This window comes from Pseudonaja textilis, chromosome 6 (genome assembly GCF_049901715.1).
Source record: "Pseudonaja textilis isolate UNSWEBS1 chromosome 6, rPseTex1.2, whole genome shotgun sequence".
Taxonomy (NCBI): domain Eukaryota; kingdom Metazoa; phylum Chordata; class Lepidosauria; order Squamata; family Elapidae; genus Pseudonaja; species Pseudonaja textilis.
The window spans coordinates 18291636-18307835 of record NC_141995.1 but is presented as its reverse complement, the minus strand read 5'-3'; the positions used below and the strand labels follow the sequence as shown (position 1 = coordinate 18307835).

The following is a 16200-nucleotide window of genomic DNA, read 5'->3' as shown; positions in this document are numbered from 1 at the left end:
TTCCAAAACAGATATGACAAAATGCCTGGAAAGCCACAAATTAGTAGTAGTATGCCAGAGTTTTATTTTTTGCAGTATTGTGAAAGCAAGAGGCCCTGTTTGCAGAAGAGATCTGTATATCTCAACAAGATTCTTCTCCCATTCACCTATAAAGATAATGGTTGGTAATCACTGCCTTTCAGGGAGATCCATCCATTTACTCTGGTCAATTGAGGGTCCTGGCTACAAATAAAGTACCTTATTTAAAAAACAAGAATTTTTGATGAGTTAATAAATACACAAATACATTGATGGATAATTGGCTTCAGAAAATGCACTGCCTCCACCTGAAAAATACTTAGTTATGTTTTATCGATGAAGATGTGATTGCTTAGCATTTGCTCTTACAAATATCCCAGTCCAGGTGGAACAATTAAATAACTAATACGGAACCTTGGCCACTATGTTTTTGGCTTTAGCAGTTTGAATTGTAGCTGCTTATGATAGGCCCCAGTAAGTGCGAGTTTGGGCTAATGTTTCTAACATATTCTTGAGCACAAGTTCTCAGGGCTGTGGTCTAAGTGTATTGTTGTTCACCCTGTTGACCCATGACTATTGTGCAATGTTTGTAACCGTCCATATTGTGAAGTATGCAGATCATACAACAGTAATGGACCTTATTCAGGATGATAATAAGGAGGCTTACAGAGGGGAGGTGGTGGACTATTGTAATAAGAACAGCCTGGTTCTGAATGTTGGAAAAACAAGAGATCATTGATTTCAGAAAAGACAGGCACACCCATACACCTGTGTATTAATGTGGAGTTCTGTTAGTAAGTTTCTGGGTGGGCAGCTAACTAGGTTAGCTTGGTCACTCAACAGTGAGAAACTGGGGAAGTTTGCAGGACCTGCATTTTGGGCATTGTATGAGAAGAGCATATCTTCTCCTATCTTTACTATTTTCTGTAAAGGGATGATTGAAAGCATCCTGTCATTGCAAATTCTGTTTGGTTTGGCAATACAGGTAGTCCTCAACTTAATAACAGTTCATTTAATGACTTCAAAATTACAACAGCACTGAAAGGTGACTTATGACTGTTTTTCACACTTACGACCATTGCAGCATCCCCATGTTCATGTGATCAAAATTCAGACACTTGGCAACTGATTCATATTTACAATGGTTGCAGCATCTCAGGGTCATACGATCAACTTCTGTGACTTTCTGACAAAGCAAAGTCAGTGGGGAAGCCAGATTCCCTTAACAACTTGGTTACTAACGGCAATGATTGACTTAACTATAGCAAGAAAAGTCGTACAATAGGCAACCCCCCCTTTAAAAATGTCTAACTTAGCAACAGAAAATTTGGGGTCAGTTGTGGTTGCAAGTCAAAAACTATTGTATTATTCTTGATAGAAAGGCTATGCAGAATGTTGTGAAGATAGCAGAAAAGATTATTGGAAGTTCACCTTCTATCCATGATATGGCATATAAGCGTTGCTTGACTAGGGTCCACAGTATTGTCAGGGATGCTACACATCTTCTCAATGACCAGTTTTGTTATCTTCTGGGAGGAGACTTCATAGTATCCGAAGCAGAACAACGAGATTTTGCAAGTTTTCTGGGAGCATATGGTATGTATGTATGTATGTATGTGTAGATGCTATCTGAAGTTTTGTATAAAAGTGATTCTTAGTCACACTAAAACTGATGTACTGGCTTGTATAAAAATTCTTAAACCCATTTAAGACCAAAATCATGACTATCTTTGACAACATCCAAAAATCAGTTCCCAGTTTTGTGACAATCTGGCACTACAGCTGGTTTTATATCTGTAGGGTAGATACACCTGTAATTAGAATACAGGTGTATTCTCTCTCTCACTCTATTTTTTGTTACAAACACGGCAGTTCTGGGAAAAATAATAATTCTATTATTACATAGCATAAATGCATATTTTTGTTATATAAAATATACAACATATTACCAAACATCTATCACAAAGTATAACTTTAACATAATCTAAAAATATACTAAAATTTATTTCTGTAATTTACAAGAATGAAAGCCCAACATATACAAGTGAACTTCCCTTCAGTCACAGCACATTTAGGAGTTTGCTAGACTTCTTTTTTTCTGAGTATTAAAGGGCCCACATTATCGCCCGTTGACTCGTTGTGTTTGTTGTGAGAGCCATCACAGACAGGGAACTGAAACAAAAACAAACAGAAAAAGTAGGTGACCTGGAATGTTAATGGTTTTAGGACTATAATTGAGATTGAGGGACAGGTTATCCTCAAATACATTAATAAACACAATACAAACTCAGATGAAGTTGGTAGGCTAGTGTGGGTAATAAATCACCAAGGAGAAGTATCCAAAATGTAAAATGAAATCTAAATGACTCTTGGTGCTTTAAATTATATACTATGTTTATTCATCACCAATACTAAGAGCTATTGAAGAAGTTGACATCTAATATGTATTCTTTAAAACAATGGCTTAAACAGGAGTGAGCAGTGGTTAGAAATGAATAGCTACAAAAATATTCTGTCCAAAATCTATTCCTATTTAATTTAACCTCAACAATTGGCTTGGCTTGCCATATGTTAAGGTATAAAGTGTGGTTTATATATCACAATAGGCTTGGTTTAAAATATCTACTTTAATAAACCCATTACTGTACTTTGAGAATTCATTTGATGCTGGCTGTACTTTGCTTATATCTTCACTTTCCTCTTTAATTACAACTGTCTGGTGGCAATAAAATTATATTAAATTATATACAAAATGTAGAGAATTCTGCTTAGTGTAAGACACGTTCAAAGAATTGAGTAAAGGTGGCAATTTGGACACAGCAAATCATAAATAATGAGACCACAATATTATTGGGTTCTTTATCCAAATTCAACTATGATTTATGATATCGCATAATATGATTTATAACACTTGTCGTAATCATGGAATTGCATGCTATCCTTAGCCAATTAAATAAAGTGGACAGATCACACCTATATAATAGCTATTGTTCTTCTCCAGCAAATTCACCCCTGCAAAATTCAACATGTCGGAAGCTAAATGAAAGCAAATTAGTTTAAATCATTTGAATTATAATTCATGGTGAATATATATGGCCTGGTAGCTTGGATTTGCCAAGCTACCAGGACCATGCTGGTTCACAAAAGCACTTATAAAGCTCTCAGCATTACTTTCCCAATGATCCTGGAGGACTATAGCCAACAATTTTTTTTCCAGTTACTAAATAGATTTAAAAATGCAGGTATTTAGTATTAGTATTAATTCTTCACTGATGAACTGTGTAGAGCATTCTACCCTGAAGTGCACAATTGTGACTTTTAAAAGAAGCGAACTACTCTATATCATAAGAGACAAGAATGATCTTAAAAGGGTATAGCAAATTCAATAAAACAACTCAACTGTTTTAGAGCGCCAGCATCTGCAGTACACTGCCTTAGTGTGACATAGATCCTCAATGTTAATTTCGTTTACTACTTTGGGATTCTCCTTCTGGATCTTGAGATTAATCAAGCTGTCCTTCTGCTGTTTCTTCTTGGGAAGGAATGGGCGAATAGCAAGATATCCCAGCAGAGCAAGGACACCCAGGAAAGGCAATAACCGCAGCCATTCTGAAACTGAGCACATACCACAACCATATTATAGAGCAATATTGTGCAGCAAACCTTATACAAACATATACAAACATTAATTCCCTTCTTGTTAATTATCCCAGTGCCAGGACTAGCATTCCAAATGATTGGGAATGGTTAGGAGAAAAAAAAAACAATGTGTGAAACACATTAATCTTGTTAGTTTTGAGCTAGAAAACACACTTTCACTCCCATAATTTTGTACTGTGCAAAGGTGCTGGTCCCAATTGTCACTAAAGAAGGACTACCTATACATCTAATACAGTGTCTTGAATGGGGACAGATATTCCCCTCTGCCAGGCAGCCGCATATCCTCTGCAGAGAATAGATACAAATTGCAGAATGATATCACCAATTTTAGTATAAAAAGCAGAGTCATTTTGGGTGATATGGTATACCACAGTAGAATTCTTTGGAAGAGAAATAGGAAACAAGAGCAGGAAGGTATAACTAAGAGCACAATGCAATGCCAAATGTAACAAGTCTTTCTTGCTTCTTCATCTTGCATCCCAATGAAGTGGAAATCAATTTTTACGCTTTTTGCTGAAGACGAACATTAATTAACAAGGAAGAAGTAGAAAGGAAAAAAATATAAAAACATAATCAACGTTGGTCTGTCATACAAAGACACTCTATACGTGCCAAAAGAAGATCCAGCATATCCTTTCAAGTTGTATTTTGCTGCTGCTTTCCTTTGGTCTGCATAACACATTGGATTGGGCTACAAAGGGACCAAACAGATTGTGATTCAACATACTTTTTGTTTTCTTGCTTTAAAATGTAAACAACTTGGAAAGAAAGTAAGAGGGGGACTCAAAGAGACAACAGAAGAAAAAGAACAAAAGCATGTCATGTTTCACATGAATCATTCCACTTACATTTTAAACGTATTATACCTAATTTCAGAGAATGAAGATAAGTTTTTTCCAATACATCTATACAAAGTTAGTTTATAAATGGAATGGGTTATAGACATCCACAAGTATACATTTGGGATTGCAGTATCTTTCTAATAATGCCATTATTATTCTCCATGTTCAATAAATTACATTTCTTTGTATAAAAATATATTCCAAGTATTTGGTATGATTTAAAAGTAGATACTGCTAATGCAAAATTGTGAAATATTTTAATAGAACACTCTGCCTCTCTTTAAGGTTAGATAATCCAAATTCATCTGGCAGTAACTGAAATAGTTTAAACAATTGATTATTAATAAAATAATCTGAAATATTACCTTTTCTCATAACTCCTCCCTACCTTCCCAAAGTGATTTGCCTGCAATTTTTAGATTGAATTTATCATATATTGTACATGGATCATGTGAGTAAAGGCTGAAATTATACTTTCGTCCTAATGTTTTCTACAGTGTATCTTAACTGCAGCCTTTACTATAAAAAATTCAACAGAACTAAAGATACAAAGGGAACCTAGGTATTGAGAAGATGTGAGAAAATCAAATAATAACTTTCTAAATGTGCTCAATGTGGTAGTCTGATTGTGATTTTTTCCAAATGAATAATCAGAATATTATTTTATTTAAAAAAATTAATCCCACTTTTATTATTTTTATAAACAACTCAAGGTTGTAAACATATCTAACTCTCCTTCCTCATCTTGTTTTTCCCACAACCATCACCTTGTTAGGTGATTTGGGCTGAGAGACAGTGACATGTTCGAAGTCAGTTTTCATGCCTAAAGTGGATTACAATTCAGTCTCCTAGTTTCTAGGAGAATAATACTAATAACGTAATAGACTGGCTCTTGACGGAGATGATTATCAAGTACTTGGTGAACTTTCATAAAACCAGATTGTGTAGGACAGATTACTAGTTGTCTTTAATATATGTGCTGGGCTCGCTAAATAGCTTTTTTTAAAAAAATAAAGTTTTATTGAGTTTTAACAAAACAAAACGTTTTGAGTACAGCATGGTTCCAGGTTATCACATTTCCATACAGCCACAATTTCATATGCATATTCATCTTATATATTCAACTTCATATCTTATTACTCTTTAACTTCTCACAATTTCTCCCTTTACTTCTCTTAATTTTCTTTTATGATTATCTCATTTTCTTCTTATTTAATTGTATTTCTTTTACCTAAATTTCTATATCTTTTTATTCATTATACTTATACTTTCATCTGTCTTGTTTACAATTCCATTATGTTCTCTTCCAACATTCTTAAAAAGCAAAATTCCCTCTATGATTGCCAATCAGAGTGCAACACCTTTAAGTCTTATTGTTATTATCATATGAAATTTCATTAAACATTAAATTTATGTATTCTAAAATTATAACATTCAAATTTCTAATATCTATTTTATATCATGTAAATCTCATCATTCAGACTCTGCTTGGTACTTCCCCCTAAAAATGTAAAAAGAAAAATTATAAAAAACATAGCAAAATCTATATATATAAACATTAGTGAACAAAATAGTTATTCAAATCATTTACAAATTCATGTAAATCTTTCACATTTCTTTTCCATATTTATCAATCTTTGAGAACAGTTGAAATGTTTCCCTCCCTTCTTCGTTATTACTTAACTGTTAATAAGCATAACATTGGATAATCATACAGTTTTATTTACTATCAATAAGCAAAATGATTATTCAAATTCATTCTAGTAACTGGTATAAATTTCTTTATAAATCTTTCCCATTTCTTTTCAATATTTTATCAATCTTTAGAAACAATTACAATGTTTCCCTCTCTTCTTTATTATTACATTAATTATAAACATACCATTACATAATAATAGTTTTATCTCAGTTTACTTATTTCATTTCTAACTCATTACAGTATTCTACTGTCACAACACTATCTTTTGTACCTTTGCAGAATCCTCACTTTTAACTTAATTTAGCCATTGTCTCTGTGTTTTCTAGCTGAGCAAATCCCTTTAATCCCAGTACATTTCCCCTTTTCCTTTACTTCCTGCTTTTATCCCTCATCAGTTCTTTCCCTTTCTATCTTCCTCCCCCTTTTTCTCATCCCTTTTTTAATATCCTTCTCTAATTTTCCCTTCTGTGGTTTTATTTTCTGCTTCTCCTTGCTGTTATAGTTCCTTTTCAGACTATTTTTCTTTTTGGCTGTTCCCTTTAATCTCAAACTTTTAACTCCTTTCCCCCCTTTCCCCCTTATTACCACACTTTGCATTATTTGATCATTGGCTTCTTCTTTGTCCCGCCCTTCTTCTTGCTCTTAAAGCTTTTCCTTTTGCTTTTCATAGTTCAGGATCTCCATTTCAAGAAATTCAAATACGAAGCCAAAGGATCTTCCTCCCCTTTCCGCATCTTCTTTCTGTTTTTTTAAGACTCATCTTCAATTCCTCCAGGAGTGTTGCCATTTTAAACACTTTTGAACAACCACCCAATTGACTTTAAGGAAAAACAGAGAAGAAAGAAAAGACCAATGCCAAAAAACACCTTTTTTTAAATATCACCAGATGATCCCAGGTTGTTCCTTCTTGTTTCTTTCCTTTCCTTTTCCTTTTCCGTGGGTTACTGTATCCTTTAATAAGGTTTCAGTTACAATGTATCCTTGGGAGTCTTTTCAAAGTTTCACTGTTAATCATCTTTATTTTTCCAGGTGACACTCCGTTTTTCCATGATTCGAAGTCCCACCCTTTTGCCTCCACTCTTCTCCTTTTTAGGGCTTTAAAATGACCAAAGAAAAAATCTTTATTCTCCTTTCGACACTTAAATTTCAGCTTAAAGTTGCCTACTAGTGTCAAGATAAATTAGTACAGATTTCTTTCCATATCATTTGTAATTGTCAATATAAAGGTTTTTTTAAAAAGGGTTTTTAACCTCCTTTTCTCTCTCCTTCGCCACTTAAAAGTCTTCTTTCAGAAGTAACCCTCTAAGTACTTTTAGATTCAGGGTACCTTATTTAGATGTTCTCTGTTGTTTAGCCTGGTCTGTCCTGCTTTTCTCTTTGTCTTCCTCCTGCACAATCTTATCCAGTCGGGCTCTTCTTTGAGGTGGCCATTTCTGACCACTGCTGCAACCGCCTTCGGGAAAGGGCTCCCCTTCACTTGGCTAGCAGTCTTCCCCCTCTTCACCACCTCTATGGGGTGGCTTCAGTCCCGAATCCAAAGGATTGGGGTGCTCCAGCAGCGAGCACAGATCAAAACCGTGCACGATCGTGGATTTCGGTCTGTTGCTGAAGAAACCCAAACCGGAAGTTCCGGCTCACTAAATAGTTTTTTGTAAATGTTCAACAAGAATCAAAAATGGTTTGCTTAGTCATTGGTTTGTGTAATATTTATTTACCGCATGTTTATTATTTTTACAAATAATCAGTTGTTCAGTTCACAACCACTGTTAAATCAGAATTAAATCAAATTATGGCATAATTTGTTCTGTGAACTGGGTCCCTAAGATTTGTAAGCCATGTTTTATGGCATTGTGTATGCACACTAAGTTGACATATTCAGTGATTAACATAACATGTGAATTCAGTTATTTTTAAGTATGGTTAAAATCATGAAAATTAGATTCATGCAACATGCTGTATAAAATTAATGAATAATTTGATGAATTAACACAATGGCCTGGCTAACACAATATGCTTATGGTAAGACAGTGATTGACTTCCTAAAATATCCTGTACCTGAAACTAGTAAAAAAACCTAATCTGAGGCGTTATGTGAAGTAATTGAATAAAACATAACACAAAGGATTTTATATTCTGTATGTTTATTTACTGTATGTTTATTTATTAATAATTTATTATGTCTTCATCAGAACAATAAAAACAAAACTCTGGGTTAGAATACACAGCTTGATGGAAAATGTGGATGAATATCCTTGAAAGCAAAAGCAGACAACCATTTTATGAAACCACATCTAATATGAACATACAAAGTGGAGTGAGAGCAGAAGCACTGATCCCTCTGCCTCTAGAATACATAGGTCTTCCTCTGGCATTGCAGGAGCTCAGTATATTAGAGTTTGACAGGAGAATCTATTGTATGTGGTACGCCTTTTACTGTGTCTTGAAACTTCGATGGTTACCCAGAAATTTTTTACGCAAAATAACTGCACAATGTTTTTTGAGTAATAGCCTTCCATAGAAGCATCATTTTACCTCACGACCAATTTGCTAGGCTAACATAAGAAAACACCATATTCTGGGGGTCAGCAATCCGGACAGGGCTGAGTTTCTCTATCTGCTGTAACTCTGCCAATAACAGATATCTAGCCTAATGCAAGAACACACATGAATGGAACAGGAAGAGGCAAATAAGGCAATAAAAATGTGGACCTGAAGGTGACCTTCCGTGTGTACAGGAAAATGTTCTGTACTTCACAAATTGATAGATAAAATTTCCAAAGCTGCATTCAGTCAAGAAAGGCAAGCTGAACAAGATTCCTTTTCTCTCAAAGCATTTTATCCTCTACCCCATGTTGGCCTTTCAACTGTGTTTGTCACTTCTAACTAGTTTTTAACTGTGTAGTTATGTAGAGTCTACAGAGTCAGTACACTCATTTGAGTGAAGCTTACTTATCTCTCCAAACTTCTGAATTTATTAGGCAGGTCAGCCTAGGAACAGTTCATAGCTGGAAACAAGACTTTTTAAAAAATGAAGTAAAAACAGTTGATATGCTATGTTTATTGAGAAAACTATCTGTGTAAACTTTCAAAATAAACTTAATCTGCTTGCAGAATTAACTCGTTTTTGAGTTTGCACAATCAAGTCAACTGAATTCACACAAAATGACCTTCTCACAAATTAATCAAGGTTAAAAGTAACCAACCTTATTATGCTTTGTATATACAGCTGTTAGATCTTTGATAGACTTTGGCATGCTGTGTGTATCTAACCAGTAGTTTTAATAGAGGGAAAACAAGATGAACATGCCATTTGGCAAATACATTTATCTCATGTTGAGTCAGGAAAACTGATCATGCTCAGGGATGAAAGAAGTGATCCTTGCTCTATTAACACAAGAAAGAGAACAAGTCAAGCGTTTGGCTTACTTTCTCAGGAAGTTCACATAATCCAGCTACTGTCACAAAGTTTATATTGATCTCCAACATATATATTCCATTACATGCTATGATTGAGGTAGGCTTAAGTGCACTGATGATGTTACCTAGTTTGGTAGTGAAACATCTGCAAGAAAACTACCAAGCTCAGAGAGCACCAAGGACTCCACAGTTCAAACTATAATTATTCTTTTATTGGTATAATAACTCTTCAGTGAAGAATGATTTAGAAATATGAGAAATAAAAATATCACTCAGGACAGAAACATGCACAGAAACAGATCATCAGGGCATAATTAATTTGTAAGGATAAAAGAGAAAAAAAAGTAACTTATCCCAATGAAGAATGTTGGCTATACTTCATGGCATGGGACTGGGTTGCCTGAAGGACCACCCGTCCACAATTGCATCTGTCTGTCCCCATTAGAGCTGGCAGAAAGGGAAGGCACTGTCTGTTTGACTTGGCTGGTCGAAGCAGGGGGGCCTTCTCTGCCCAGATGCTCTGCTTGTGGAACATTCTCCACCTTCCAGGGTGAAGTTAGTTCCATCACTGCTAATGTTTCATTAGTCTGTCAAGACCTGACTTGGAGTTCTCTTAAGATGGCTCTGGCATTCTATTTAATCTACTTACTCCTCTACTGTATGCTTATATTAATTTTTACACATTTTTATTTAACCGTTGTACTGTATGCCACCCAAAGTCACTTCGTGGAAGATGGGTGTCCATATAAACGTACTAAATGAACACTTCCTTGCAAAATTTCTTGTATAATGTTATCATCATTGTGTATGTACCTTTTTACTCCACTAGTTCTCTGAGTGGCTTGAATAAACAATCAAAACACATAAAACTGTAAAATCAAAATCAATATAGACACAAGATACATGATTCAATAATCTTGGTTCTACAAATATGATTTCACTACTTACCTTATCCTGTATATACACAGTGAAGTGACAGAGGACAAAATCTAAAATTTATTTCAAAATCCTATTGCCATTGAAGATAAACATGAATGAGTAAAGGTTCCATACAATTTTTCTTTTACATATTATATAAAGGTTTTCTCAAGCGGAAACTCCTGGTGATATAACAGAGGGTTCTGGCAACAGCATGGAAATGGTTTGTGTTTGCCTTTCAGGATACTTTTCCATTTTCTACAGCCATAGAATTACCTAGCATGTAAATTAGCTTACTTTTTAAATCAAAAATTTATTGAAGTCACCCAACTCCCAAAAGACAGAGTGGCTTACAATATTTAAAAGACATCAATGAGGATACATACTGCCCAGATCAAACTGCATCAATAACTTTTAAAAAGGTGATCCAGATGCTGTCATCTTCTGGGAAACTACATTATCTACAGCAACATTTAAATGTGCCTAAAATTGAACTGGAAAACAGACCCTTTGGAATATGAATGTAAAAAAAACAACTTTAGAAATAAAACTATTTTAGGACGTGACTTTTACAAGCTATTGAGACAAACCACAATGATGAAACAAGCAGGACAACACGATCATTCAAACAATCTTTTGTATTTGCATTAAGACAGTGGATGCATGTAGATTAAGTCATGAGTTTCTATCAAAACAAAGCTCGTTTTGACATCCCTCCCCCCAGCATGAAAGATTAAAAGCCAACCTGGCATCACTCAAGTATGGATTTATCCACCATGACAAACCAGTGTATAACACTGGCTTCATGGATGGCTGCAAGCCAGTCATGAGATTTCTTTTTTCTTTACAAAGAATAGGCCAGCGCTAAGCGAACCACGTGCGAACCCAAGTGACATTCTCTCTGCTGGAAGACCAACCAGTAAGCGTTGCAGGTTTCCCGGCCCTGGAACCAAGCCAGCCAAGGGAGGAGCCGCAGAAAGGCTGCGTGCCCGTCTCGGAGGGAGCCTCACGTGGAGTGGGATACTGGGAACTGTAGTCCAAGACGGCTGCAGGACGCGGGCGGAGGAGGCTGCCCGACTGAAGGCTCCCCATTGAATCCGACGGAGTTGAATTGTGCAAGCGGCCATTCCCTGAAGCCGAGCGGAGAGCGAACGCCACCCCCCACCCCCACCCCCACCCCCACCCCCGTGCCCTCCCTTCCCAGACAACCCGGCGCTGCCCCCGCCTAACCTGTCAGCCTCAGGAAGCCGCCGACGCTCTCCGGCAGCGGCAGGCGCTTGAGGTAAGCCGGCAGCTGCACTTTGACGATGCGGGCCAAGCTGTCCAGCACCATGGCGCCGGGCGAGGGTTCGGCGGGGCGGGGCGGGACGCCGCTGGGCTACCTCCGGCTCCCGCGGCGGACTTCCATGCCAGCCTCGGACTTCGCTCTCCTTTCCCTGCACAGAAGCAGTGGCGCTCCCGGCCACGGAGCATGCGCGTCACCGGTTAGGGGGGGCGGGGGCGCAGGAGCGGAGTACTGAGGGAGGAGGGCGGCGTCTTCGCGGCTTGCGAGGCGTTTGACGAGCCGGTGGCCTGAGATTTGGGAGGAAGCCCGGGAGCTGCTTCGGAAGGTGTGAGGAGTTCGGCAACGTCGCCCTACTTAGAAACGGCGAAGGAAAGTAGGCCAGACTACGAAGCGGGAAGATCCCTTAGGGTAAACAAGCGCTTCTGATGCGCTGCTGGATTGAGAGAGTTGAGCTTGTTACCGTTTGGTTGGAGTAAAACACTTTGCGAATCCAGGGACGCCACTCTAGGATGACGTTATCCGAAGACCAATGGAAGTAGGAAGGTTACCATTTGGTGTAGCTAATGTTTCCCGTCTGACGGTTGCCCAGAGTTTTATTTATGTGGATATGTGATATATGACATGATCCGAGAAGCTGAGCAAGACTTCGGGACATTTTTGTTAATATAGGAGTTTTACTATCAAAAATTATAAACAAGTCGGGCTGCAGCCTTCAACTGCTTCCACTAATTTTCATCAGAAGAGCAAGAACAATTTCTTAGAAAAAATATTTAGGTTGGAATCTTTGAACTGTAATTATGACGGAATAGCAAAGCAGGGTTCCCCAAACTTGGCAACTTTAAGACTTGTGGACTTCAACTCCCAGAATTCCTCAGCCAGCTTCCTCAGCCACAGTTGCCAAGTTTGGAGATCTCTGAGCAAGAAGATTGCACTTTTGATCATTCTAGTTAGTAGGGCTCTCTCCCTGTCCCCCACCCCAGCCCTGTGGATAAAATGTGGCAATCGAGATTGACCTTGACACTTGTTCCTTCTAATTTGTGTATGTAATTCACAGCCTAAAATCTGGGTGCTTCTATATGGCAGCTGTTTAGTTTTTTTAAGGTTGTTTTCAACCAAAAAAAGTGGAAACAAGCATTCAAGATCATTTGTTCTTTCTGGAGAGTCCCTAATATAAGTACACAAAATTTAGTTACCGAACCGGTAGTAACACCTGTTGAATCCCACCCCTGGCCTCTTCCCCTTTGGAAGGAGGACTCTTTAACTGTTTTGTCTAATGAGTTTAACTCAAATCTGAATTCTCCAAAGTGATAGTAATCATAAGAATGTAAAATATTATTAGTGGATATATATATGCATAAACATCCATAATAACCCATGATGTTCTCAAAACAATGACATGCACTTTGTGACATCAAGCAAATGACACTGGAGTGTAATTACAAACACTAATCACAATTGCAATCAAAATCATGTCATTTGTTTACTTGATCTCCTATGAACACCCATGACAACAATGTTTAATCTTCACTCAGTGTCTCAAAATGAACTTTGTATACAACTTTAGTTTCACAAAATTTGGGAAGACAAATGGGTTATGTAGTATGCTATATGAACCTTATTACTTTCATATCATGTGAAGTATTAATGATCCACTGATCATTAGTACCACTTTATAAAGCTTTAGTAAGGCTACACCTGGAATACTGCATCTAGTATTGGTCACCACCCTACAAAAAACATTTGCTCTTTGGAAAAGGGCAAAGAAGAGCAACTAAGACGATTAAAGGCCTGGAGACTAAAAAACATGAACGGTTGCAATTTGGATTTGGCTAGCCTAGAGAAAAGAACTAAGGGTTACATGATAGTAGTATTCCAGTATTTGAGAGGCTGTAGCAAAGAGCAACTTATTTTCCAAAGCACCAGAGGGTAGGACAAGAAACAATGGATGGAAACTAATCAAGGAGAGAAGCAACCTGGAATTAAGGACAAACTTCCTAATGGTGACAACAATTAACCAGTGGAACACTTTGCCTTCAGAAATCATGGGCAGTTCATCACTAGAGGTTTTAAGAAGAGACTGGACAGACCTGGACTAGAAGATGTCCAAGGTACCCTTCCAATTCTATTCTGATGGATGGATATGGTTTATGATTTAGTGTGTTGTGCAAACTCAAATACTGTGATTTATTCAACTTACCATGGATGAGGCAAATCAAATTGTACCCAGTAGGAAATTCCTGTTTAATAAAGTCTTTCGCTGAATTCATACATTTTGTTTAAACCTTAGAGCACAGTATAAGTTACAATGAAACAATCACATTATTATGTATTATGCATAATACCTGCCTTTGCAGTCTGTTTTATTAATCATTCTAATAGCTGTCTTTGAATTCTGAAATATTGTTTTTCCTCAAAAGAAAAACTCTTCGCATTAAATTAAAACACTCTGAGGAAAAATTGTTAAAAACAGCTGTGTATATTTTATTTCAGCCCATGGATTGTTCTAGAATTTGTTGTAAAAGGCTACTAATCTGGACATTGTAATTTAGAACCTAGCAAAGTCTTCACCCCAGTCAATGGTCTTCTATATTTTTATTTTCTCTTACTCCTTCTCTATTCTTGATTCTGCACCCCAATTAAAATGCTTGAAATAAGTTCCTGGAGCTACTCCATCTTGGCAAGTTCTCAACTTCTCTCTCAGCACAGGGACACACTGAACATCCTGTGCAGAAAGTTTCTCCCACCACACCATTCACTAAGTTTGGGCTTATATAAAACAAAATGATTTGTTGAAGAGACAGACATTCTAAAATCAGGAAATTTGATAAGAGTTAGCTAAGGAGCATTATTACATTCCTAATTAATTTTCCTAGAGGGTTAGGTTTTCAAGGCGTATGAAATCAATGCAGAAAAAAAACCCAATTATATTGTAGAATGTAGCCTGTGCAACATCCGAAATTCTTGTTCTATTCAATATGGCCACAGAATGTACCATCTTATTCATGCAGTTCTTTAATCAAAGGTTGTATGAGGTCATGTGTATCATGTGAACTTGAACCAGTTGCCATTGATGGTTTACAGCAGATTTGAAAGCTAAATGTACAAAAACAGCCAGGCAGGCAAGTGTCCACTTCTTTCTACAGTGAAGCAAACACAGTATTGTATTACTACCAGCAGGTGGTGTGATTATAAATATCTTAGTAATTCTCATATTCAGGGAAATAATATGTAATATGTTTTTTTTTGTGTGTTTGTGTGTGTGTAAAATTATAAATATATATTTCAAATGTGTTTTTAAATTTAATTATGCATTGCAACAATATAGCCCATTGAATTAGGAATGTATTTTGAAAATAAGTGGAGAAAATAAATGCATAAAGATGCTATCTCCATTATTTCCCCTAAAATCTGTATCCAATTTACATGTTTTGCACCTGTGCACTAAATTTATTTATCTGATTTTATTTCATTTACATGGCTATAATATTGCTCCCTGGCATATGAATATCTCAGTCAATTGCAGTATTTTCCTGTATGGTTTCAGGAATTGAATTCCAGTTATTTAAATCACAAAAAAATTGTAATTTAACAAATGGATTAGAAATACAATTAACTGAATACTGAATTTCAATGATACAATTTGGCAAAAATGTTTTAAACTGTAATCTCAAAGTGATAGCATCTATATTGTCGTCCCTCTGATGTCTATTGGTGAAAACCTATTAAAGGGCTGTAGCCTTTTGGAGGAGAATTAGCAAAGAAACTTTTTTTTCCTTTTAGTGATATATGAGGAGACTCCATAATTGCAGACTACTTCTGTGGTCCAATACCATATGACAACTGCTGTTCTGTCAGGTAAAATAAAACTAAATAGAAATATGTAGGAATGATAGATATAGATAGGTATAGATAGATAGAATGACAAAGAGACACCAACATTTATTTGCTTTAGTGCGATAATCTAATGTGTTAAGGCTAGAAACAGAACACCCAGGGGTTCACAGGAAACTCACAGTGGGCCTTTCAATCCACAACCTGATCAACTTCACAGGATGACCGTTCCTTGGAAATGAGTAAGAAATAATTTTTGCATCCCACCTTGAGTTCTTGGAAGAAAGGTTGGGTAAAAGTTTAACAAATGATACATATTATGAGTCCAGTGAAAACCTCCATTTTTGCCACTTTCCAGTTTTTCTCACTTTAATTATAAAAGGGAAACATCACCTACCAGATTAAATAAAATAGAAATAGTGGCCTGATATACAGTACACTGTAATTAGCTTAATGTTCATATTGGGTCATGGTTTACAAAACATTTTGCAAACATTCTATCGTATTTAGGCTATCTAAGATAACTACTT

The 16200-nt window shown here is 36.6% G+C and overlaps 1 protein-coding gene and 2 long non-coding RNA genes across 3 annotated transcripts; 1 reads left to right on the top strand and 2 right to left on the bottom strand.

Moving 5' to 3' along the window:
- Positions 1-46: 46 nt before the first annotated feature.
- LOC113452664 (CDGSH iron-sulfur domain-containing protein 2) lies at positions 47-11991 on the bottom strand. Its single transcript, XM_087935949.1, has 3 exons — positions 11785-11991; positions 3419-3633; positions 47-2190 (listed from the first exon to the last, which is right to left on the bottom strand). The coding sequence occupies exons 1-3, from the start codon at positions 11885-11887 to the stop codon at positions 2101-2103; spliced, it is 408 nt and encodes a 135-aa protein (XP_087792075.1). The 5' UTR covers positions 11888-11991; the 3' UTR covers positions 47-2100.
- Positions 3947-11585, bottom strand: LOC148125407 (uncharacterized). Its single transcript, XR_015744073.1, has 2 exons — positions 9423-11585; positions 3947-7314 (listed from the first exon to the last, which is right to left on the bottom strand). It is a non-coding gene; the product is annotated as an uncharacterized LOC148125407 (long non-coding RNA).
- Positions 11992-12072: 81 nt separating the features above from the next.
- LOC148125406 (uncharacterized) lies at positions 12073-14507 on the top strand. Its single transcript, XR_015744072.1, has 2 exons — positions 12073-12166; positions 12198-14507. It is a non-coding gene; the product is annotated as an uncharacterized LOC148125406 (long non-coding RNA).
- The last annotated feature ends 1693 nt before the right edge of the window (positions 14508-16200 follow it).